This window comes from Mirounga leonina, unplaced genomic scaffold (assembly GCF_011800145.1).
Source record: "Mirounga leonina isolate KUSES-001 unplaced genomic scaffold, KU_Mleo_1.0 Mir_93, whole genome shotgun sequence".
In the NCBI taxonomy this organism is placed as follows: Eukaryota; Metazoa; Chordata; class Mammalia; order Carnivora; family Phocidae; genus Mirounga; species Mirounga leonina.
This window is the reverse complement of record NW_023270854.1, coordinates 30720188-30744057: the sequence shown is the minus strand read 5'-3', so window position 1 is coordinate 30744057 and position 23870 is coordinate 30720188. Positions and strand designations below refer to the sequence as shown.

The window sequence follows — 23870 nt, the reverse complement described above, 5'->3', positions numbered from 1 at the left end:
TTTATGTATTTCTGATATTTCTCTTGTGACTGTTGAACCTGTTATTATTACTCAATGATTAAGCCATTTTGTCTTTTCTCAGCTGAATAGTTCTTTTTTTTTTTTTTTTTTTTAAAGATTTTATTTATTTATTTGACAAAGAGAGACACAGCGAGAGAGGGAACACAAGCAGGGGGAGTGGGAGAGGGAGAAGCAGGCTTCCCGCTGAGCAGGGAGCCCGATGCGGGGCTCGATCCCAGGACCCTGGGATCATGACCTGAGCCGAAGGCAGACGTTTAACGACTGAGCCACCCAGGCACCCCTCAGCTGAATAGTTCTATAAAGAGTTTAGGTAATTCAAGCTATCTCAGAAAGCACTGGGACTCATTTTGAGTATTTTTTTCCGCCTCCCCCTTCCTCACTGCCCCCAGCAGAGTAATAATAATACTGTACCAGCAGTCATCACCTTTAAGAGACCTGTAAACAATTCAGTGTTTGGACATGTCAGGTGGCATTCGACCAAGCTGAAATTCCCCCGCTTATCACTGCAGATACCAATATTCTTGTCTCCTCTCTGACACCTGAGGATTGTCTCACTTTCTTCCCCTTTCTTTTCCCTGTTCTTGGAGTTTTAGGAAACCACTATGCATGTATGGCCAAACATTAGAAAGAAGATAGACACTCGAGTCTCATTGCTCAAATATGGTCATTTTCCATAAATTCCCTGGATATTTGAAAAAAAGATATATTCCCCAATTGTTGGGTACACCATTGTATGTATGTCACTAGGGCAAGCTCATTCACTGTGTAAATGAACCCTTTCCTGATGTTTTTCTGCGCTTGATCTCTTAAGAATTAGGGTAAAATTCCCCCTGTATGATGGTGGAATTGTCAGTTTCTCCTTTTTCTGTTGATGTTTGCTTTAAATATTTTGAAACTATTTTATTAGGTGCATTCAAGTAAATTGAATCTTTTATCACTGTTTATTAGTAACCTTCATTATGTCGAGTCATATTTTTTGCTTTAAAGTCTGTTTTGTCTGATAGTAATAGAATTTTGTCTTGGTTAGTATTCACTGGTATACTTTTTAGTCCTTTCATTTAGTCCTTTCATTAAGTCCTGGGGCCTTATATTTAGGTTTATCTCTGGAAAACATCATATAGCTAGATTACGTTTTTTAATACAGCTTAACACTATTGTCTTTTAACTGGAACTTTTCCCCCATTTTTATTGTGATTAGAGCTATACTTGGATTGATTTCATCGTCATAAGTGGTGGTACTTTCTATTCTTATACATTTTTCCTTTGCCTGTATTTGGCTGGGTCCCCTCCCTATCCTTTGTCTCCCTCCTCAGCTTGGAGGTTATATTGTCTCTATCAATTCTTTTACTGGCTATGCTAGATATTTTAACATTCATCCTTTAAGTTTGGCATAAGAAGTATTATCCTTCTCCAAAACAGTATACCTCTTTACTTGTATGTCACTTTTACCCAGTGACTTAATTTAACTCCCTAATTAGATAATATTATTATTGTATACAATCAGTAACTATTTAGAGGTATTTACCATTTCTTTTTATATCTCTGACCTTCAATATGAGATCATTTTCTTTTTTCCTAAAGCACATTTTTTTCTTCTAGTTGTTTTAAAATTTTATAAATTGCTCACCCAAATTGTGTTTAAAAATTTATAGTACAGGTTTCTTGTTTCACATATATTTTTATTTTTTAAAAGATTTTATTTATTTATTAGAGTGCAAGAGAGAGCATGAGTAGGGGGAGAGGCAAAGGGAGACGGAGAAACAGATTCCCTGCTGTGTGGGTAGCCCGATGTGGGGTTCAGTCCCAGGACCCTGAGATCATGACCTGAGGTAAAGTCAGATGCTCAACTGACTGAACCACCCAGGCTCCCCTCACAAATGTTTTTAAATTTAATTCTTCCCTGCCTATGCTCTGTAAATAGTTCTTTAGTGAAAAAAAAAAAAAAGAATCAAATGCAATCTGTGTTTTCTATTTAAATATATATAATATATATAAAATTATATAAAAGCATAATATCCTTCTCATAAAGTTAAAGATAAACTTTAGGCTTAGATTCTACCTGTTAAATTCATGGATTCATTATTATGGCTTTCTGATTGAGGCATTTCCCGGCTGGGTTTTTAAATGTTGCATATTTAAAATCTTTAGCTCTAAAATTAGAGATAAGATTCTTGCCACTTCTGAAAGCATTGGTATATCTGCTTTGTGATAACAACCTTTTATTACTTTAGCTTACTTTCTGAGCTACCCCCACCACATAGAATCTTCTAATCCATTGATCTCTACCCCTTTCTTTGTTCATCAACCCCCTTCAGTATTTGCTTTCCTCTGAATATAGCTTTAATCCCATGGCTTAGCATTATAATCATTCTTTTATTAGTACTTTCAGTTCCCCTGGTAAAATCTCTACCCTTGATAAGCCTAATTAATTACCTAATTGCTCTGTGCCTGAATATTGCTGAAGAAAAGCACGTAGCCTGTCATGTTGGCATCACTGTGAATTCATGAGCACCGACACCAGGCGGACACAACACTGTCTGCCATCTTATATTTCTCTGGGTGGGCTGCTCTCCCTGCTCTGCAGTGGCTCTTTCATACTTTTTCTCTTCTGTTCTTCATGCCCTGCTTCATACTTAGTGGAAACAAATAGAAGTCACTAGGTAAGAATGGTCTCAGTTTCCCATCACCAGATTTACAGAGGTGAATCCTTTTTCATTCTGGCCTTCTGTTTTCTTATACAGAAGAAATATAACTCCCTTCAAAGATATGTTCTCTTCTTTTCCTGGTAGAAATACTCGAGTATGTCAGTATCTCCCATCTGAAAAATTCAGAAACGAAACAGAACAAAACAAAAATTCTCCCTTGACACCACATCCTTTGAAACAGCACCTTATCTTCTTGCTTCCCTTTAAATAAGATCAGGCTTCTAAAAGGAGTTGTTTGTACATACGGACTCTTCTTCCTTTTTTTTTTTCCCCAGTCTTTAATCCACATCATTCTGGCCTTTGCTTCCCATTGTTAACTCAAAACTTACTTTGCTAAAGTAGAAAATAACTTTAATGTTTATGATTATGTATACTTCTAAGTTCCTGTTTGCAGTATTCAGCAAAGTAAATGGCTCCCTTCTTGAAGGACTCTTCTCATGGTCTAGATGTTACCGTACGACCTGTGTTTTCCTCTCCCGCTCTCTGGCTATGCCTTCTCAGTTTCCTTTGTCAGCACTTTCTCTGCAGCCTGACAGCTTAATGTTCCTCAAGGTCCTCTTCTGTTCTCAATTTATACTCTTGCCCCAGGCTGTACTGATAAACTCAAATTTATATGTCTCGTACATTTCTCTCATCTGAGTTCTAAATTCATATATCCAAAACCCTATTGATCTCCATTGTATATCTGACAGGCATTTCAAAGTTAATATTTCAAAATACAATTCTCTCCCCACACTCCAGCCTGTTCCTCAGCTGGAATTTCCATCTGTGACGTAGCAAATCAACCCATTTGCTAAATCCATAAATTTGGGAGTTACTGGCAATTCCAATCTTTCCTTCTTCCCTCCTTTCCATCAGCAAGTCTTATTATACTTCCCAAATGTTTTAAAAATCTGTCTATTTCTCTCTGTCTCTGCTCCTACGGTTCACTCTTATACTCCTGTATAACTGATCAGCTTCTAACTGATCTCAGGCCTCTACTTCTCAGAGCAGCTGGAGTCGTTTTCATAAAATGGAAATCAGATCATCTCACTCCCCTGCTTAAGATCTTTTATGCAGTATCCATTGCTTTGCAAACAAAATCCATACGCAATAGTGTGACCTTAAAGGTCTTGCACAATTGGGCTTTGCCTACCTTTTTAGCCTCCTTTACTTTCATGTTCACCGAATTTTAGCTATGCTCGGCCTTTTTAAAATTTCTTGAACAGTCAAGTTTAGGGCCTCTGTCCATAGTGTCATTTTGGTCTTGCCTGATATCATATCCCCATTGCTGCCTTTTGTGACTTCCTGATCTAAATTATTTCTATGAATTTCTTTGATGTCTCTCTTCTCCACTAAATGTTAAACTTCAGTAGGACAAGTAACTCTGTGAACCATGGTGTCATTAGCCTCTCATATATTGCCTAATTTAGAATAAGTATTGGACGGAAGGATGGAGGGATACATGGATGTGTAAAAATATGATCTGTGACAAGAGATATATAGATGAAAACTGATAGACAAATGTAGACTCTCTTCTTTTCCCCCTTGTTAAAGTAGATGGTAATAAATATACATTTCTTTTAATTCTTTCAGCAAGATCTCTGCACCTTCTTGATATCAAGAGCCTGCAAAAACTCAACACTGGCTAATTATTTATACTGGTATGTGAAATAGCTTTCTTTTTATTTTCTGATTACTGGTTAGGACTATTTTTTCCCATACTATAAACGTAAAGGCAATTTAAAATAAGGGATGAGAAGTCATCAAAAGCCTAAATGTAGTATTTGCATCTACCTGGCTGTATTTCTTTACAACTGTGTTCATGGAAATGCTTGTTAGCACTACTGTTTCTCTTCCCTTCACTGACTTTCCAGGATCTAAGATAAAACTGGGTAAGGTAATAGGTTTTGCAGTTTGATATCTATTTGCCTCTTATGCTATTTAAGTAGTGTTAGTATGATTCCTCACAATCCTTCAAGAGTGTGTATTTTCACATTATTTACCACAGCATTGGAATCATGCAAAAACAGGAAGCTGGAATTTGAAGATACTTCCCTCATGGATGAGGAAACTGAGGCAGAGGCAAACTTGGTGGCACCTCAGTTAGAATTAGATCGTTTATTTAGCACTTTGCTATTTACAGAATACTTTCAGTGACCTTTTCTCCCTTGTCCCCATGAAGTTAAATGGGCAAGTAGAAGTATCTCTGTTTTACATGAGACAGGTTTCCTGAGTGAGGTGAAGGGAAGAGCAGCTAAGGCCATAGAAAGGCTGACTGACTTCCTGAGACACAAGGAATATGAAGCCTGGCTCCCTGTATCCGTCACAGAATATTTAGGTGTAAAGGACAAGTAGCTTAAGCCACAGTGAGCAATATTTTGGTTCAATAAAAGAAAGCACTAGGATTAAACACTAGACAAGAGAGCCTTCTCCAGTTTTGTAGAGCAAACAAAGGGCCGAGCCAGCTGGGCAAACCCTACCTGAAGCCTCTGTACGTTCAGAAACATTTTTAAACTTATTGACATACTTGATAGTATTTAGCCGTGGAAATTGTTTCTGATCTAAAATACTGCCTCATTTATTGGGTTTACTTAAACAGTAGAAATGAATTGATATCCATTCTGAAAGCTCATTATTTTTGAAGTACAATGAGGCATTTTGCTTTCCATGAAGAAATTAAACAAAGTACTGTCTTGTTTTAGACTGAGTTTGGAAAACTGTCCTGTAGGTCAAATCAGTCGTTAATTTCATTCTCCCACTCTCCAAACATAACAGTTTTCTGGACACTGCCCTTGTAGCCAAGAAATATGCAACTAAACCAGAGAAGTTCTTTAACAAACACAGCTGTCTGTTAATGTACATATGCGGTAAATAATTGTTTAGTTTCAACCTTTATGGTTCCCTTTACAGTGAAGAAAAACTGCTATCAACAATCTTAACTAAATCTGTCATTTTTCCCCCCACCGCTTTGGAACCTGTAATTTTTTTTTCCTGTTGGTCCTAGTAATAGAAAGAAAAATACCTCTTTATTTTTATTTTAGCAGTTTAATATAATATTCATAAAACTACATTTCTCTCATAGTAAATGTTAGTATGTCCTTGAAAAATACCCACAGAATGTTTTGGCTAGTTGTTAATCGCTCTTTTCCTTTGAAAAGTTTACTTGGTAATTCTCATAATACCAAATAGCTACTATTTCCTTTTAATGTAATCTCTTGCTTCTTAATGTTCTCCATATTCCAGTCTGAATTCTTAAGTGTATATCTATTCACTGGTGTTATGGAAAATTTCCTCATGAACATCTAAGTAAATATTTAAGAGGAAATAAAAAAAAATATAGCACTCAGCATGTAAGCTTCTTAGGTATTTTAAAATTAAGATTTTATATATTTTTTAAATCATTTACTGAGAATTCCTTTATAGGTATTTTTATTTTCTTGCAGTATTCATGAAAAGTTTTCTCTGGCTCAGAATTTATAGTCTAGAGTAGTCACTGTTGTAAGAGCTATGTGTGCATATACTGATTTTGTGGTGTTTTGAAATTATGTATTCTTCAGATTTGACTATAGACCAGATTTCATTGTAAAATCTGAAATTAGTTGTGATAGAACCCTTGATTTCTTATTTCAAGTAGGAAGAGTTTTCACACCATTGTAAAAGCAGCTAAACAGTAGGAAACCTATTAGATGAGCAATTTCCACCAAGGCAACAGTTTTCCATTCAGAAAGAGTGCTTTGTTTTCTCCACAGACAATAAAGTGCAGCTCCAACTCCCAGTCTTAAAAGCATTCCGTCAAACTTAGATTTGATTTGTGTTTTCCCGCTATATCTCTGATTCATTGAAGCAATAGCATGTGCTATGTCTGCTCCTTCTCTGAGGAGTAATTGTTTTTCCTGTATTTACAGTCTGCATATTACATTTTCAGAAATATTAATGGGGAGAAAAAAGCTATTGATGTGGGCTTCTGACGTTGGTAGACACTGCTTTTGTGATTGTCGGGTGAAAATATGGAAAATAATTTCAGTAGTTGGTTTAAAATGATCATTTACTTCCTTTGAACATGGACAGAGTAGTATAAAAATATTAATCAAATGTAACAATTTAAAGGCCTCTCGCTCTAAGCGTACTCTTATTTTAACAAATGTATTAAAATAAAAATTTTAATTGATTGTGCTATTTCCTTCCGAACCTTTTGAATTTCCTTTTTTATTTGTTCCCTTTCCAGTGATTTAAATGGGATTCCTGCTATGGCTGAATCCTTAGGGGCCTATAGTTGTGCAGACAATCCTTTTAAAATGAATAGTGTCAACGTTTTAAGCCGCAGAGGGGAGTTATAGTCTCCAGTCTGTAAAGTGTTGGGTATCAGGACCTATAAATCGTTCCAGTTTTTTATTTTATAGCTATTCCAGTATGTTGAAATTGAAAGTAAACTTTGGATGCTTTGACATGTTTTTCTATAACTTTTAAGACCTTTCAAGGTAATAAAGGTTATTTACCCCACAAAACAAAATTGCTGGGAAGCAGGTAGCCCACTGATGTCATCTTACAATGGGTACCTGGACAGTTTTGTCTGCATTTCTACTTGAAGATGATAGCTTTCAAGGGAATACCTTAGAGTGCTTTGTAGAATCTACTTACTGCTGTGAACTGAGAATTCAGAAATGATTCAAATCTAGGTCATTTAATCTTGATCTAAATTTGGCCTTCATATTTGGAGATGACGTTGTCATTTGTATTTTAGATGGACTTTTCTTTTTGTAGCAGAACTTCGGTTTGGAAGATTTTTTTACCTTTATCATGATCATCAGTGTAGACCCTCAGTCATAGGAAATAGCTGTGACCATTGTGTTTACTTGGTGGTCAGGGAGATCTGAACAAAAGCAGGGGATCCTACATGTTCTGGTCATCTGTATTACTCATTTAGAAATGAATTTCTATGTAAACACACAGAAAAAGACAATATACTAAGGTAATGGAGATAGTCAAGAACTTTAAAGGATGGAAAGGTCTGAATAGGATTTGAAAAGGACTGTATATTGACAGTTTTATAGTTTAGAATCACTGTCTATTTAACATTCCTGGGTGGTATCCTGAAATGACCAAACATTCTGGAATACTGCAAATAGGAAATAAGAGTTTCTCTTAACTGTTCTTAGCTTATTTATCTAGAATAGAGTTGTCCAGTGAAACTTTCTGCAGTGATGGAAATTATCCATAATGTTGCACATATGGCTACTGAGCACCTGAAATGTAGAATGTGTGAGTGAAAAACTGAATTTTTAATTTTTATTTAATTTTAATTAATCCTATTTTAAATAGTCATATGTATCCTGTAGCTCTAGAAGGCTGGCTTGCTTGCTTTCTTTCTTCCTTTTTTTTTTTTTTTTTAGAGAGGGAGAGGAAGAGAGAGAATCTTAAGCAGGTTCCATGCCCAGTGCAGAGCCCGATGCAGGGCTTGATCTCACAACCCTGAGATCATGACCTGAGCCGAAATCAAGAGCTGGATGCTTAACCAGTTGAGCCACCCAGGCGCCACTCTAGAAGGCTTTCTTGATTCAAGATTCAGGAGGGCCTTCTTGAAATTTTGGCTTAGAACTCCTGTTGGGAACATGATACGGTGGAAATAGTGTCATGGTTCAGTTCTTAATTCCACTTTACAGAGAATTCTAGGCTATACAATCCTAGGACTTTAAACAGCTGCTAGTATCATAGTAAACCATTGTACTGGAAGTCAGGAGAGGAAGGCTTTTGCTTTTATGAGCCCTTAAAATATTTCTGTGTATAAGACTATTATGGGTATGTCAGGGGCTACTGAAAAGTTTTAAGTTGTGGCCTGTGGCATCGGTTTCTCTGTAACCTATGAAGGGAACTAAGAGTTAAACACATGAAACAGTTTGGTGATATGAGCACAAGTTGTCTGAGAGGCTAGGCCTATTCTAGGAAGTCAGAGGAGGAGGGACTTGTCAGGGTCTTTGAAGACTTCCTGGAAGAGAGAAAATGTGTCCTGTACTTGAAGGGTGAGTAGAATATGGAAAGATGGAGATGGGAAGGTATTTCTGGACATTACTGCAACCTGAGCAGAAGTACCAAGTGGATGCACATACTAGGAGTGGTTAGGGGTCTGACCTGACTGCAGTGTGCGTGTGTAAATTGAGGATAGTGGAAGTTTGAACCTGATGCTGTGGCCACAAAATCTGTGTTAAACTGGTAGATAAGAGAGAACCATTGGTGTTTTTGTTAATAGAGGTGGGACATTATGAAGCTAGTTTAAAGGAAAAAAAAATTAGGATGATTATATTGAGCAATAATGGGTTTCTTTTTAGAGTTGGAGAGGCCAGGGGAGAGGTATCTGCTGGCTAGTTAGTAGTATAGAACCATGGTAAGAGGCATTTTGTAGGACAAAAAAATCAAGAGTCTGGTGACGGATTGAGTACCAATGTTTGAAGAAGGGGAATGGGAACTCACATGGACTGCAAAGTAAACACAAAGTGCCAGTGATGATTTTAGGTAGAGCTTATGTTCTCTGATCTGGCTACTGCCTCACTTCTCTTTTTTTGTATTCAGGTGAGTCAAACATTTGTTTCCTGACTGACTTTTGAGAATACTTGAGTTTGCAAACCCCGCTACAAGAGAATTCCCAGCCCAAATGACTGGAATATTGGTAGATTCAATAGAGATAGAAGATAACTCATTTAATGTGATAAGTTCAGTTTTATACATGTTCCCTTAAAAATGACAGTGTCTTGGAAAGGGGGCGTGCTGCTTGAAAATTAGGGTGGATGAATGTAAAAGGACATGCAAAGAAGTGCAAAATCAGACTTTTGGTGTGATAAAAAGGATATATGTATTCATATTTGAGAATTAGCATTGAGATAATGGCTAGATCTATGAGATTTGAGTCATTCATTCATTCAGCAATAACCTGCTGAGTATTATGAGCCAGGCCTGGAAGTCCTGAGGGTATAGTGTAAACAAGACAGGTAAGCTTTCTGCTCTCATGACCTTCACCTTCTCCTGGCAGACTGTACTTTTTCCTGGAAATAATATAAAAGAAAATAAGTGGCTGTGACTTGAGATTTGAAAAACACTATCAGATTAGGGAGTTGGAAAGTTTCATGTGATTTTTAAAGATAAAATAGTGTGAGGGTAGGCTTAGCAGGCAGAAAGGGTCCTGACCCAGGAGCCCAACGTCCTGGGCTCTGATTTCAGGTCTACAATCAACTAATGATTGTACTGTGGGCAAGACACAACCCCTCTTAAGTTTCACTATTGATGAAACAAGCAAGTTGGTCTAGATAGATCTGTGTTTTTCAAACTACATGTCATGATCCACTGAAATCCATTTACAGGTTCACAATCTAGTATTTGTTGTGTGAAGAAAGAACAGAGTAGCAAATATTAACATATAATAGACTATTGTTTTGTGAAGCTTTTTTACTTTGGGGCATCTGTGTGCACACATGTGGCTGTATGTCCTGAGTTGTGATATAAAATGTGTTCGTTAGTATGGCTTGTTCCTATCAGAACAGTTAGAGAACATTGGCCTCTAGAATCTAATTCAAATCATTGGCTGTAAGAGTTGGTAATTGTATAAGCAGTTCAGGTTTAAGAATATATTTAAAATCTCTTTAACCCTTTAAAACCACAATTTTATGATACATAAATGGAAGATTATATATGGATTTTTGAGAAATGGGGAGATTGGATGGGAAAAATAAATTTAAAATTGTATTCATTTTGCAGAGGTATATTAATGAGAAGTAGCTTCAGAGAAGTTTTCAGAGTAAGAGAGTCTTAGAAGAGGATTACATAGATTTTGAAAATATTGTTTGTGAGTTACTTGGTAGGTATGTGAGCTTAGATGATTTCTGAAGATGGTAATGCTATATGTACCTCATAAAGTATTAGGAGAAAATGCTTCTTTTGATGCCAAACTTTTTAGTGTATCTAGGATATTATACAAATTAAGGCATTATTATTATAAATTTACCTTTTTATAAATGATTGTGTATGTGCCCTAATTTTCCACTTTTAAACACATTGAAAAATGTGTTTCATTGCTTCCATTAATTTAGTTTTGCAAATGTGAACTAACCTGGTTGAGTGGAGAAGTAGAAATATTTACAAAATGAATCTCTCATTTCACCTCTTATGAGTGACTTAACATATTTTTAAGGTATGTGATAGTGGAATGTGAAGATCAAGACACTCAGCAAAGAGACCCAAAGACCCATGAGATGTACTTGAATGTAATGAGACGATTCAGCCAAGCATTGTTGAAGGTAACCATTTCATGTGGGGGTTGGCAAAAACACCAGGCATGGGCCAGATCTGGCCTGTTGCCTGTTTTGGTATGTCCCACGAGCTAAGAGTGGTTTTTATGTTTTTAAATGGTTAAAAAAAAAAATAAAAAGAAGAAGAATATCTTGTGACATAGGAAAATTATGTGAAAGTCAAATTTCAATGTTCCTACGTAAAATTTTATTGGAACATGGTCATGTTCATTTGTTTTTATATGTTTATGGCCATGTATGCACTGCAGTAGTAGTTGAATAGTTGAAATGGAAACCGTATGGCCAACAAGACCTAAAGTATTTATTCTTTGGCCCTTTATAGGAAGTTTGTTGACCTCTGATTTAATGAAATAAACCTATATATGGAACAAATTCCAAAACTTTGCTTTTTTTATTTCCCTCTCTTCTATTTTGTTTATCAAGACTAGGTACATTTTCAGAAATCTGACAATGCTCATATTGCAGGTACTTATTACATAACTTGTATTTTTGCTTCTTAAACAGTTTTTAGAATCTATGTAAAACCATTTTCTCCTCTTAGGTGTTGTAATTCTTATAGTGCTGTGGCACGGTTCAGCCAGCAGAGGGTGCACGGGCACCCTCACAGCACTGATCTGTGATTTGCTACAGAAATAGTTGACTTCATAGCATCTTTTTTCTGCAGCTGCAGATGAACATGTTTCATGTTCTTACAAATTTAAGTCCCGTCTTACTGAGATCTTGGAGACTAAACTTTTCTATAGTTCTCAGAGCTCATTCTCTTCATTCACCTATTGGCAGATAAAGTAGTTGGTCTTCTCTTCTAACCTCAGTTCTGTCACTTACAGCTTTTGTCATCCTGTGAAGAAATTTCACGTTCTCTGAGCTTAAATTTCCTCACCTTTAAAATGAGAATTATAACAGTTGCCTAGCCACCCTTATCAGTGTAACTGGGAAGATTAAATGAGAAGATGTATTTTTTTTTTTTTAAAGATTTTATTTATTTAATTGACAGAGAGAGATAGTGAGAGAGGTAACACAAGCAGGGGGAGTGGGAGAGGGAGAAGCAGGCTTCCCGCCAAGCAGGGAGCCCAATGCGGGGCTCGATCCCAGGACCCTGGGATCATGACCTGAGCCGAAGGCAGTCGCTTAACCAACTGAGCCACCCAGGTGCCCCGAGAAAATGTATTTTATAATATTTTATGAACTGGGAATTCACTACATAAGACTTTATGGCATTTAATTTTTATGACTTATATTTTACTAAGCAAGCATGCATTATGTTGCTATTTGAGTGCTTTTCTTTTTTTTTCAGTAGATTTTTAGTTCCTTGAAGATGATATTGTTTCTGCCATATGCCTATGCATTTCTGAAGACATCATAGGCTTCCAGTTATTTATTGAGTCAAGTGTGAATGCATTTTGGTGAACGGATTCTCTCTGATCACATGGTTGTATGTGAAAAAAAAAGTGCTGTTTTTGATAGATTAGTATTCGCTGAAGACTCAGATAATTTTCAACTGTGGAAGAGTTGGCAGTGTTTAAATAAGCTAGAAGCTTTCTCATTATCTCTGAATCAAGATAATTAATCTTTTTCAATTTCACTTTGTATTGAAGTTTGTAGCTATTAGAAGAATAAATAAAGATCACCCATGCTATTAAAGAAACCCTGATCATTATGCTACACAGAACTAATTTTCCTTTCCTTTGAATCCCTTCAGGGTGATAAGTCTGTCAGAGTTATGCGTTCTTTGCTGGCTGCACAGCAGACGTTTGTAGATCGGCTGGTGCATCTAATGAAGGCAGTGCAGCGTGAAAGTGGAAATCGTAAGAAAAAGGTAAACCTGTGGGCTTTGCTTTTTGTTTTTGACTAATGATGTTGCAGTATCATAAAATACTGAGTTTTGGTACTGTCTCTCTGGGTTGATGTATTTTATGAAATTCTTATGTGATTATAGCAATAGGAAGATTTACAAGCACTGATTATGTACAGGATCCTGTCTTATGAATTTATACATATACATATATATTGATTTAATTCTCACAACAACTCTATGTTAGATGCTATTATTATCTCAATTATAAGAAAAAGTGGGGGTAGAGAGGTTAAATAATTTTTTAAAAATTCTTTATTTAAATTCAATTTAGTTAACATATACTGTATTATTAGTTTCAGGGGTAGAATTTAGTGATTCATCAGTTGCATATAACACCCAGTGCTCATTACATCAAGTGCCCTCCTTAATGCCCATCACCCAGTTACCCCATCCCCTGACCCCCCTCCCCTTCAGCAACCCTCAGTTTGTTTCCTGGAGTTCAGCTTCTCTTATGGTTTGCCTCCCTCTCTATTTCTATCTCATTTTTCCTTCCCTTCCCTGTGTTTATCTGTTTTGTTTCTTAAAATTTCACATATGAGTGAAATCATATGGTATTTGTCTTTCTCTGACTTATTTTGCTTAGCCTAATACCCTCTAGTTCCATCCATGTTGTTGCAAATGGCAACATTTCATTCTTTTCAATGGCTGAGTAATATTCCATGTGTATATATATATATATATACTACATCTTCTTTATCCATTTATCTGTTGATGGACATCTGGGCTCTTTCCATAGTTTGGCTATTGCGGACATTGCTGCTATAAACATTGGGAGGCATATGCCTCTTTGAATCACTATATTTGTATCCTTTGGATAAATACCTAGTAGTGCAATTGCTGGATTGTAGGGTAGCTCTATTTTCAACTTTTTGAGGAATCTCCATACTGTTTTCCAGAGTGGCTGCACCAGCTTGCATTCCCACCAACAGTGTATGAGGGTTTGAGGGGTTAAGTAATTTGTCCAGCATCCTTAGCTAGTATTACAGTTGGGGTTTATTCCCAGGCATTCTCAGTCCATATTTTTATTTTTTTTTAAAGATTTTATTTATTTATTTGACAAAGAGAGACACAGCAAGAGGGGGAACACAAGCAGGGGGAGTGGGAGAGGGAGAAGCAGGCTCCCCGCGGAGCAGGGAGCCTGATGCGGGGCTCAATCCCAGGACCCTGGGATCATGACCTGAACCTATGGCAGACGCTTAATGACTGAGCCACCCAGGCGCCCCCTCAGTCCATATTTTTAATCTACAATGCTTTATTGGGTCTCATTTTAGAATTTTAGCATCCTTGCATATAATGTGTTTGATGTATAAAGGACCTCTACAGATTGTGGAGACTGGAATTACTCTGAGAAAATGAAAGTCCAATGTGACTTGCCCAGGGTGGCAGAATTAGTTGTTAGTAATAGCGCTGGCTTTGCATCTGTTCTAATGGCTAGTACGTGGATCTTTCTCTCAAGTAAGGCTTCTACGGGATGACAGTAGATGAGTATCTGTTCTTCATATGTCATTTTTTTTTAAAGATTTTATTTATTTATTTATTTGAGAGAGAGAGAATGAGAGAGAGCACATGAGAGGGGGGAGGGTCAGAGGGAGAAGCAGACTCCCCGCCGAGCAGGGAGCCCGATGCGGGACTCGATCCCGGGACTCCAGGATCATGACCTGAGCCGAAGGCAGTCGCTTAACCAACTGAGCCACCCAGGCGCCCTTCATATGTCATTTTTCCCTCATCATTAGCCCAAATGGTATGAAGGATTCACTTGATATCTTCTCTTTACCTAATCCCACCATAGGCAAATCTTTCTTGGTGACCTTTGTAAAAGCACACAACACATTTAATGTTTTTCTCCAGACTTGTGAGAGGAAGGTGGAGAGGAAAAAAGGTGAAAAATGGAGTCGGGAGTTCAGAGGTAGGGGATCAGGTCTAAGGAGAAATGCTAGTAGATATATGTGCAAGGAATAATGTTCACAAGGTTAAGAAGGAGAAAATGGGCTGAAGAGAAACACATTTTTATTGAGATGACTTTTTTTTGTTATTGCTGTGAAAAAATCACATACCATGGTTTAAATAACTAAATCCGTACTGCTATTCCTTTGTGGAGCCCCTCTCCACAGAGGTGCCTGTGTGAGAAAGCAGTATAATCCCACATACCCACCTGCCGGAATGCGGTCCCTGCGACTGTCAGTGTGGGCATATGTTTAAACCAGTTTGTGTTTGTGTAACATGCTCTTCTATTTGTCACACACATGAGTCTGGCTGCACATCAGTTTTAGCTATTTTGGAGGACAACTGCATACCCATTTGAGGTATCACTTAAAGCTTCCCAAAATAAATTTTGTTTTTGCCACATAGCCTATATTTTAAATCAGACAATCCTAAATATAGTCTCAATATTGGCTAAAAGTCTTTTTAGACATTTTTTTATGGTGTGTTAAAAGACAAGCAATTTTGTTAATGTAGATTTACTAGAAACAAGCCCTGGCACCATGGAGAAATGCCAAGATGGCTGTCTACTACCATTATTTGTGTTATTATTAGTAACAATGAATTCACTACTGCTAATAATTTAAAATCATATGTAGCACTTTTCCATCCCCCCATTTCCATAATGAGTTTGGGAGAAATATGTCGTGGTGAATGTAGCAGTGTTAGGTATGTAGGAACGTTATCTGTGAGTTATTAGTAAAATGGGTAAAACAAATGATAAAGTTTTTGCAATAGTGTTTTCCTGTGTTGACCTCTAGTTTAGGAAGAATTCTGTTGAAAGAGGTCTCTGAGTCTGGATATTTGAATTCAATAAAAAGGCATTTCCATCAATACTTTTTAAAAATTTTATTAGGCTGCCTGGGTGGCTCAGTGAGTTAAGCGTCTGCCTTTGGCTCAGGTTATGATTGATCTTAGGGTCTTGGAATTGAGTCAGCTTGTCCCTTTCCCTCTGTCCCCGCCCCCCCCGCGCGTGCTCTCTCTCAAATAAACAAATAAATAAAATGTTTTAAAAAATTTTAATTAAAGCTTTCATTTTGGGAATGTTGTTAAATGTTGTCTTTTCACTTTTTGATCCTTTAGGTGATCAATATTCATTTATTTGTTCTATAAAAATGTATTGCATGCCTACTGCATTCCAAATACTTTTTTTAGGTTCTGGGATATAGCAGTGAATATAAAAATTGTATTCTTATGGAGCTTTGAAGGAGGAAGTAAATAGAATAAGTGAGTGAAATATAGAGTAGATACTGTTGTATGCTATGGAGAAAAATAAAGCAGGAAAAGGAAACAGGTAGTGCTGGGTTTGAGTAGTAAGGCAGTGTTTCACCTCTCGATAGCATGGTCAGGAAGGCCTCACTAGGAAGTTGACATTTGGACAAAGACCTGAAGCAGGTGAGGGAGTAAGCCATGGGCGTATTTAGAGAATCGACTGTTCCAGCCAGAGGAACAGCAAGGACAGAAACCTGATGTGAGAGCATGTATGTGTGTGTGCGTGACATATTTGTGAAATAGGAGGAAGCCCAGTGTATTTGGAGCAGAGGGAGAGTCTGGGGGGGGAGTAGTAGGAGAGGAGGAAAGAGGACAGAGATAAGAAAGAAACAGAGTATATCCTTGTAAGCCATTACAAGGATTTTGACTTAAACACGGAATTAGCATAGAAGCTGTTGGGGGTTTTGAACAGGAGAGTGACATGGCCTGACTTTGGTTTTAGCAGCAGTACTCTAGTTGTTTTTGATAAGAGACTGTAAGAGGCAAAGGTGAAGAAGAGTCGTCAGGAGGCTACTGCAGTAATCAAGCTGAGAAGTGATGGCAGGAGCCCAGGGCTTATAGCACTGGACGTGGTGAGAAGTGGCTGGATTTCTCACCCTCCTTTGATCTGTTTTCTGGTTATTTTATTGTTTATTAGCACATCAATTAGAAATTGGTCATGAATGGATAACTTGAAATTCAGGTTAATAGACATTACCTCATACTTATATATCTGATCATACATTTGGTTAGGGAGTAGATTTAGTAATTTTTATAAGGGTTATGTAGTAGTTCGTACCAGTTTTCAGTTGACCTTAACTTGCACTTTCTACAATTCAGAGGGAGAACTGGAATATTACTGGAGGGGAAGAATATGACTTTCTGTCTTAGTGGTCCTGGAAACATTATTTTTCTGAACTTCCACCTTACTGATTGCAGGGTTCTCTCCTGCGACGCTGCATCCTCTCAGTAGCGTTACAGTGCAGGTGCTTCATGCTGCTGGGAGTGGCAGGGCAGGTTTTCCCCTTTAAAGAACAAGCACACCTGTTAAAAGAATGCAAGACTCTCTCGAAGCTTTCAAGAGGATTGCTCTTTTGACATTGAATGGAAGGACTTGATCTAAACAGTACAGATGCTGCTACATGACAAAGGGGTTTCGCAGTGACTTGAATTTTTCAGTTTCTGAATTCTTGGCTCAATGGCAGTACACATGTGAGCTGAAGAAAATAAATGATAATATCTCAGGAAAAGTTTGATCAGACCAAGCCAGTGAACAGTAAAAGGTGGGGTTCAAATTCCTCCAAGTGAATTGTTTACTTTTTAAACCCAAAACATGCCCTGGAGCAGAGTGCTGAAATTCTTGCTTAATACTTGGTCATACAAAATTAAGCTTCAAGTGAAATGAGTTTCTCTTTGTGGCTTCACACATCCTTCGAAAACAGAAATGGAGTCTTTAAATCCAGCATGAGTGTATTCCTCACTCTCAGCTGCAGCAAGAGAAGTGTATTTCCTAACCTTGTGTAAGTCCAGCTCTTCACAGTCAAGGGATCGCTCCTCTTAAAGTGCTCTTGTCAGGCAGGTTCCAAGTGTGGAGTGCTTGTCTCTTATGGGTGCACCGTCTAGTTCGTGTTACTTCATGGTGCTTTGGAGACGTTTCAAAGTTAGTAAGATTGCTCTTTATGTCTTTACCATATGTTTTATAAACTGCTTTTCCATTTTAACGCAATCAGTTCTTTCTGATTTGTTCTCTTAGAACGAGAGACTACAGGCATTGCTTGGAGACAATGAAAAGATGAACTTGTCAGATGTGGAACTTATCCCATTGCCTTTAGAACCCCAGGTGAAAATTAGAGGAATAATCCCAGAGACAGCTACACTATTTAAGGTAATTGTGATGGATCTCTAATGTATATGATTGGAACCTGATTCTATAAAACAAAAACAGAGACACTCCCTTCAAAAATGATTACAATGCAGATAATATCTATAATTTTGTTTGATTTAGTAAATGCTAGATAAAAAATTACCTTTTGTTTATCATTGTGTCTTGATTTACCAGTAGGTATTTTTATATGAAATGTGTCATGTCAAATATTTTTTTTAAATATCTGGGTTGCTTTTAATCTTTAATTCTTTGAACTTTTTATTAATTAGAGCCACACCTACTTTTTTCCATGTAGGCTTTTTTAAAAAAACCTTTAAATTTTGCAACACTTATATTACCCATTCAGTTCATAAGTTCATGTGGTTGTAGTCTCAGTTAACCTTTTTAACATTTCTTGCTCTGTTATTTGTTTCTGTGACTTGAATTTTTTTCTTGTGTTTTCAAGTAGTAATTCTCTTTAGTCCTTGATAGCATGCCAGGCTTCTTTTGGCTGGCCACGACTTGGATAGTTAGAGCTGATGGTAGCCACTTTCTCCAGTTGGGCCAAAGGACTGGGCATCATTACCTGTGAAGCATCATGACCTGTTGGGCATCATAAAGAAAGGTCTCTGTGAGACATGGTGTTTTACATTTTGTGATTCTAGGAGTGGAAGGGCGTAAGTTGTACTGGAAAACTACTTTGTATCCAGAAAAGAAAGGGCTCATAGGACAACTACTTATGAATATAAAAAGTGTGTGATTATAGTAAGTAGTTTGGATTTTTTTTCAAGGGTGTGTTTAAAGGCAACTTATGGCAGCCCAGCTCACACAATTGAAACGTAAGTTTTTAAAGTAGTACTGAACCTTTTTGCATGTTATGGACTCTGATAGTTTCTATTAAGAATTATTCTGTTGCATTACATTTTAAATGTAACATGCAATTTGTTTAATTCGTTTTAAAACTCATTAATGGATTGTAACCTGCAATTTGAAAAATACTGGAACAGGAGATAAAATGCAACTATTGCTTAGCTTGTGTTTACAACCCACTGGAAGCTGAGATGTTAAAAGCTACACACAGACATGTAACAACTGGTGTACATGTGTACAAGTGATGTTCCTTTGGGCTGGAACTCTCAAACAAGACCAGCTTCTAATATTCTCATTCCCTGAGGACTAATCGAGAGCAGTAAATCAAAAAGGTAGTTTTACCATTTTTTTGAAACAGGATGGGAAAAAATATTTAAGACAGAGCAGGAGTTGTAAGAGTGGGGTAGAGGAGTGTATATCTGCCACTATTGTTAGGTGAATTCTGACCTATTTTCTCCTTAAGTGTGCAATATTTTAATTATGTCTTAAATGCACAAAGTAGATGGTCAATAAAATATTATGAGACATGTTTTTGATCCTGATATCCAGTCTTTTTGTTTGTTTTTCTTACAACCCTTAAAGTATGTGAGCATTCTTAAAAATTTGGGGTTGGAGTTTAGGATTAATGGTTCTAGGGCCTTTACTACATAACTCTGTCATAGTAATTCTTAATCGTTTTGGGGTCACAAATGCCGTTGAGGTAATTTACAAAATATGTTTTTGCTTGGGGTGATAAAAAGATACTCCAAATTTAAGATAATTTAAAATTCAGAGTTTTAATCCAGAAGAGGTTATAAGTTCTAAACATATATTCACTGAAGCATTTTTGATGCCTTTTACCCCATCATTTTACAGGAAAGTTTTCAAGCATACAGCAAAGATTAAAGAATTATACAGTGAACAACTAGATACCTACTGTTTGACTCTTCTTAACATTTTACTGTATTTGCTCTGTCATATGTTTTAGCAACTCTGCAGAGGAAAAGTTATCTTTATTTTACAAGTGAGGAGACAGGTTAAAGAACATGTGTGAGATCCCCTAGCTAGTACCTGGTGGAGCCTAGATTCCTGTCACTGACTCTGGAGCTCTTGTTCTTTATGCCATGTAATCTTCTGACTATTAGCTAGCTTGTTTTCTCCAAGGTATCTAATTACATCTTGCTGCCAGCCCATCTTGTTTCTTTAGTTTCTGATAACTTCCTTGTTTACCTTACAGGTCAGTGTTTCCTCCTGTGTATAGTAAATCTCCGTGCATTAATTTACATCCAAATTTGAAAACAATATTTTTATTTCCAGAGTGCTCTTATGCCTGCACAGTTATTCTTTAAGACAGAAGATGGGGGCAAATACCCAGTTATATTTAAGCATGGGGATGATTTACGGCAAGATCAACTTATTCTTCAAATCATTTCACTCATGGACAAGGTGACTATAACCTTATGTTGGCAGGGAACATTTATTAATTTTGGAAAACTACAGTTTAGTGTGTATGCTGTGTATAGACACAGAAGTATTTTTTTTTTTTTTTTTTTAAAGATTTTATTTATTTATTTGAGAGAGAGAGAGAGAGCACATGAGAGGGGGGAGGGTCAGAGGGAGAAGCAGGCTCCCTGCCGAGCAGGGAGCCCGATGCGGGACTCGATCCAGGGACTCCAGGATCATGACCTGAGCCGAAGGCAGTCGCTTAACCAACTGAGCCACCCAGGCGCCCGACACAGAAGTATTTTTAACATTCAGGTACAAAGGAAGCTCAGCAGTCTCTACTTGACCTTGAACAAGTGTAGTTATTTTTGTACATTGCAGAGTGACTCTTGTGATGAGTATAAAATGAAATTGCATGCATTTCTTTTTATTAAAACTTTTTTCTCAGTTAAGTTCTCTCGATGTCAGGTTTAATAATTCCCTTCCTCTTAGTCAGCTAGATCTTTTTCTTTAAATTGCATCACTGCCCCTGGCTTTAAAAGGAACATATTTGCCCTTATTTCCCTTTTTCTGAGTTCTAAAACACTTCGTGACTAGAGAGAACGGCATAAATGAGTTGGAGGAACCCTACTGTTCATTGAAAACTATTGACAGTGATTTAGAATAAGATAAAAAAAAAAATTGGCATACCATCAAGTAAGTGCTTAATAAATTTGATGATCAAAGTGAAATTAATTGATTAATTTAGTTAAACCTTTAATTTAGATTTATCGCCTAAATCTCTTACATTAAGCTATTATAATACTTGCCTACAAAACTTTTTCAGAATAATCTTTATATTTGTTTAACATATTTTATCTTTTGATCAAAAGCTGCTACGGAAAGAAAATCTGGATTTGAAGTTGACACCCTACAAGGTATTAGCCACCAGTACAAAACATGGTAAGTTTATGTTACACTGTAGTTGTTTATTTCAGTGTCCAATGAGTCTACTTTTCCTCTTTTAATTGAAAGTTAAGAACATTAGAGATTGAACTCATTTGTAGCACTGAAGACTGATTGTGTCTCTCTCCTTTTCTCTCTCAGCTTTCTCTTGAAAACATTAAACAGTGTATCTGTAAGGAAAAATTAACACCTTTATACTGTATTTATTTGCATTCAAAGCTGGTTACAGTTCACAGTAGTTTCTTACACAGTAATTTGTGTCCTGAATCATCATTTGAGAGTTACTATGACGCAGAGTGGCTTTGTATTGTGCTCTGCTGAAAAAAGCCACTCAGCAAATGATGTTGCCTTATTAACTGATCTTTTTTTAAAGATTTTATTTATTTATTTCACAGAGAGATAGAGAGAGAGAGCACACGTAGGCAGAGAGGGAGGCAGAGGGAGAGGGAGAAGCAGGCTCCCCGCTGAGCAGGGAGCCGGATGTGGGCCTCTATCCCAGGACCCTGAGATCATGACCTGAGCCTAAGGCAGCCGCTTAACCTACTGAGCCACCCAGGCGCCCCTAACTAATTTTTTTAATATAGATTTATGGCATCTAAGTCTTTCTAAGATGGAATAACCTCTGGAAATTTGATAGATGATTCCCTAGGAATGCTTGCCTAAAACCTATTGTAAATTCCCTAGTCTTGTTACTCTCGGAGCTTCTCACTCGTAGATACCTGGGAACAAAAAAAGTATCTGTTTTAGGTTTCCTGCTCTTCCCCTGGCCACCCTCAAAACCTTTTGGTGGTATAATTCCTCTTCTCATTTTTCTCTCAGAATGATCTTGTTAAAAGTGTACTTGTGCTCTTTGACTCTCCTGCATAAATTGATTTACTCACTTCTGTTTGCTCCTCAGACAAAGACAGAAGCCTTAGCTTGGTGTACAAGTTCTGGCATGTTGTGACACACTCCTGGGCCTGTTTCTCAAGCCTCTCTTTTGCCAGTCTCCCGCTTGCTTCCCAGGAGTTAGCCACATGGGCCACCTTCCATTTTCTCAAACGCACATGCTTTTTTCAGCCTTACGGCCTTCATGTATGCTTTGGTCCTTATCTTTAGCATCCATTCCTCCACAGCTTTACCTATTAACTTTTATTATCCTTCAAAACACGGCTCAAATGTCCGATGCCCTCTGACCTCTGTGGTGATTTAGGTCTCCCTACACTTTTCTCTTTCATGTTACCCTTTTCTTCGTAGTATTTATCCCAGTAAGACTTGCAGGCTTGTACAGTCTTTAAAGACAGGGTCAAAGCTCTATTTTTTACATGGAAAAGTTCTTACTACATGGGAGAGAGACAATAAATATATCTTAAGTGAATGAATGCAAACTATTCCCTGTTTGTGATCCAGCAATGAATGAGACATTTCTTACTCTAAAGGAGGATGCAGTAGTTTCCTTCATTCAACTCTGATATTTTCATAGATTTGTTGTTTTATACTACTGTTGTGGTCTCTAGACTTAATTAGACTTATCTTTTCTCCTTCTTGTCCTCCCATATAATGATGTCCTCTTCCCCTTCTTTTTGGTAGTTTAAGGGATTTATACTTTCTTCTCCTATCATTTCCAGGAAATGTCAGAAGATGGAGTATTAGACAAAAAAAGCCAATGAACATAATACAGTTTTAGGCTTAGGTGATTGATAATACATAATTTCAGATTTCTTAAAGTGATTTGAAATTTGGAACATTTTTAATTGGTATACGTTATAAAAATACAGAAAGAAGAAATTTTTGTGCCCAGTTTAGAAAGCTTAGCTATTACTTTCTCTTCCTTGTATACAGTAATAGAAACTGGCCTGGAGAAGCATACAGATAAATCAGCTTAATTGAAAGAAAAGTTTTTGGGCACCTGGGTGGCTCAGTTGGTTAAGCGACTGCCTTCGGCTCAGGTCATGATCCCAGGGTCCTGGGATCGAGTCCCACATCGGGCTCCCTGCTCGGCGGGAGGCCTGCTTCTCCCTCTCCCACTCCCCCTGCTTGTGTTCCTGCTCTCGCTGTCTCTGTCTCTGTCAAATAAATAAATAAAATCTTTAAAAAAAAAAAAAAAGAAAGAAAAGTTTTCTTACAGTTCCTGTGAATTAAATGCCAGGCTAAATATATTGTTTACAGACCTATTTAAGTTGTTCAGGTATGTAGTATATGCATTTGAAATGAAGGTTATTCTTAGAACCGTTATTTTTATTGCTTAACCAATAATTGTGCTTAATGCAATGCATATATTTCTGTGTAGGCTTCATGCAGTTTATCCAGTCAGTTCCTGTTGCTGAAGTTCTTGATACAGAGGGAAGCATTCAGGTACAGAACCAATTTTAAATGAGTTCTACAATTCATGAATATATTACTGTTCTAAAAATTTCAATCTTTATAAAAAGTATATGCAGTAAAAAATGAATGTCTCCTTTTATCACCCTTCTTCCCTCACATTGTTTTCCTTTCCTTGGAAGTAAACAGTGCTATCAGGTGGGAATTCCTCCATGTTAGTACATACAGATGCTCAATTCCTTAACCAGTGCCTGGCATATAATAGGGAAGCAGGAATTAATTAAATTAAAAATTTGTTAGTTTATGGTTATATTATATTCCAGGTTATGGAAATTCTAGAATTTATTTAACCATAAATGAACACTTGATTATTTCCAGTT

At 37.1% G+C, this 23870-nt stretch overlaps 1 protein-coding gene across 2 annotated transcripts in view; it reads left to right on the top strand.

Annotated features, from left to right (window-relative positions):
- The window catches only part of PIK3C3 (phosphatidylinositol 3-kinase catalytic subunit type 3), a 143133-nt gene that overhangs the window by 67911 nt on the left and 51352 nt on the right, over positions 1–23870 (top strand). For both annotated transcript variants that reach the window (XR_004677653.1, XM_034996117.1), the window contains exons 13-19: positions 4302–4369; positions 10885–10990; positions 12702–12818; positions 17842–17973; positions 20119–20247; positions 21117–21186; positions 23459–23523. Coding sequence is in view for 1 of the 2 variants with exons in the window: in XM_034996117.1 (XP_034852008.1) it covers positions 4302–4369; positions 10885–10990; positions 12702–12818; positions 17842–17973; positions 20119–20247; positions 21117–21186; positions 23459–23523 (687 nt within the window). In the remaining variant the exon portion in view is untranslated. The remainder of the gene's footprint in view (positions 1–4301; positions 4370–10884; positions 10991–12701; positions 12819–17841; positions 17974–20118; positions 20248–21116; positions 21187–23458; positions 23524–23870) is intronic.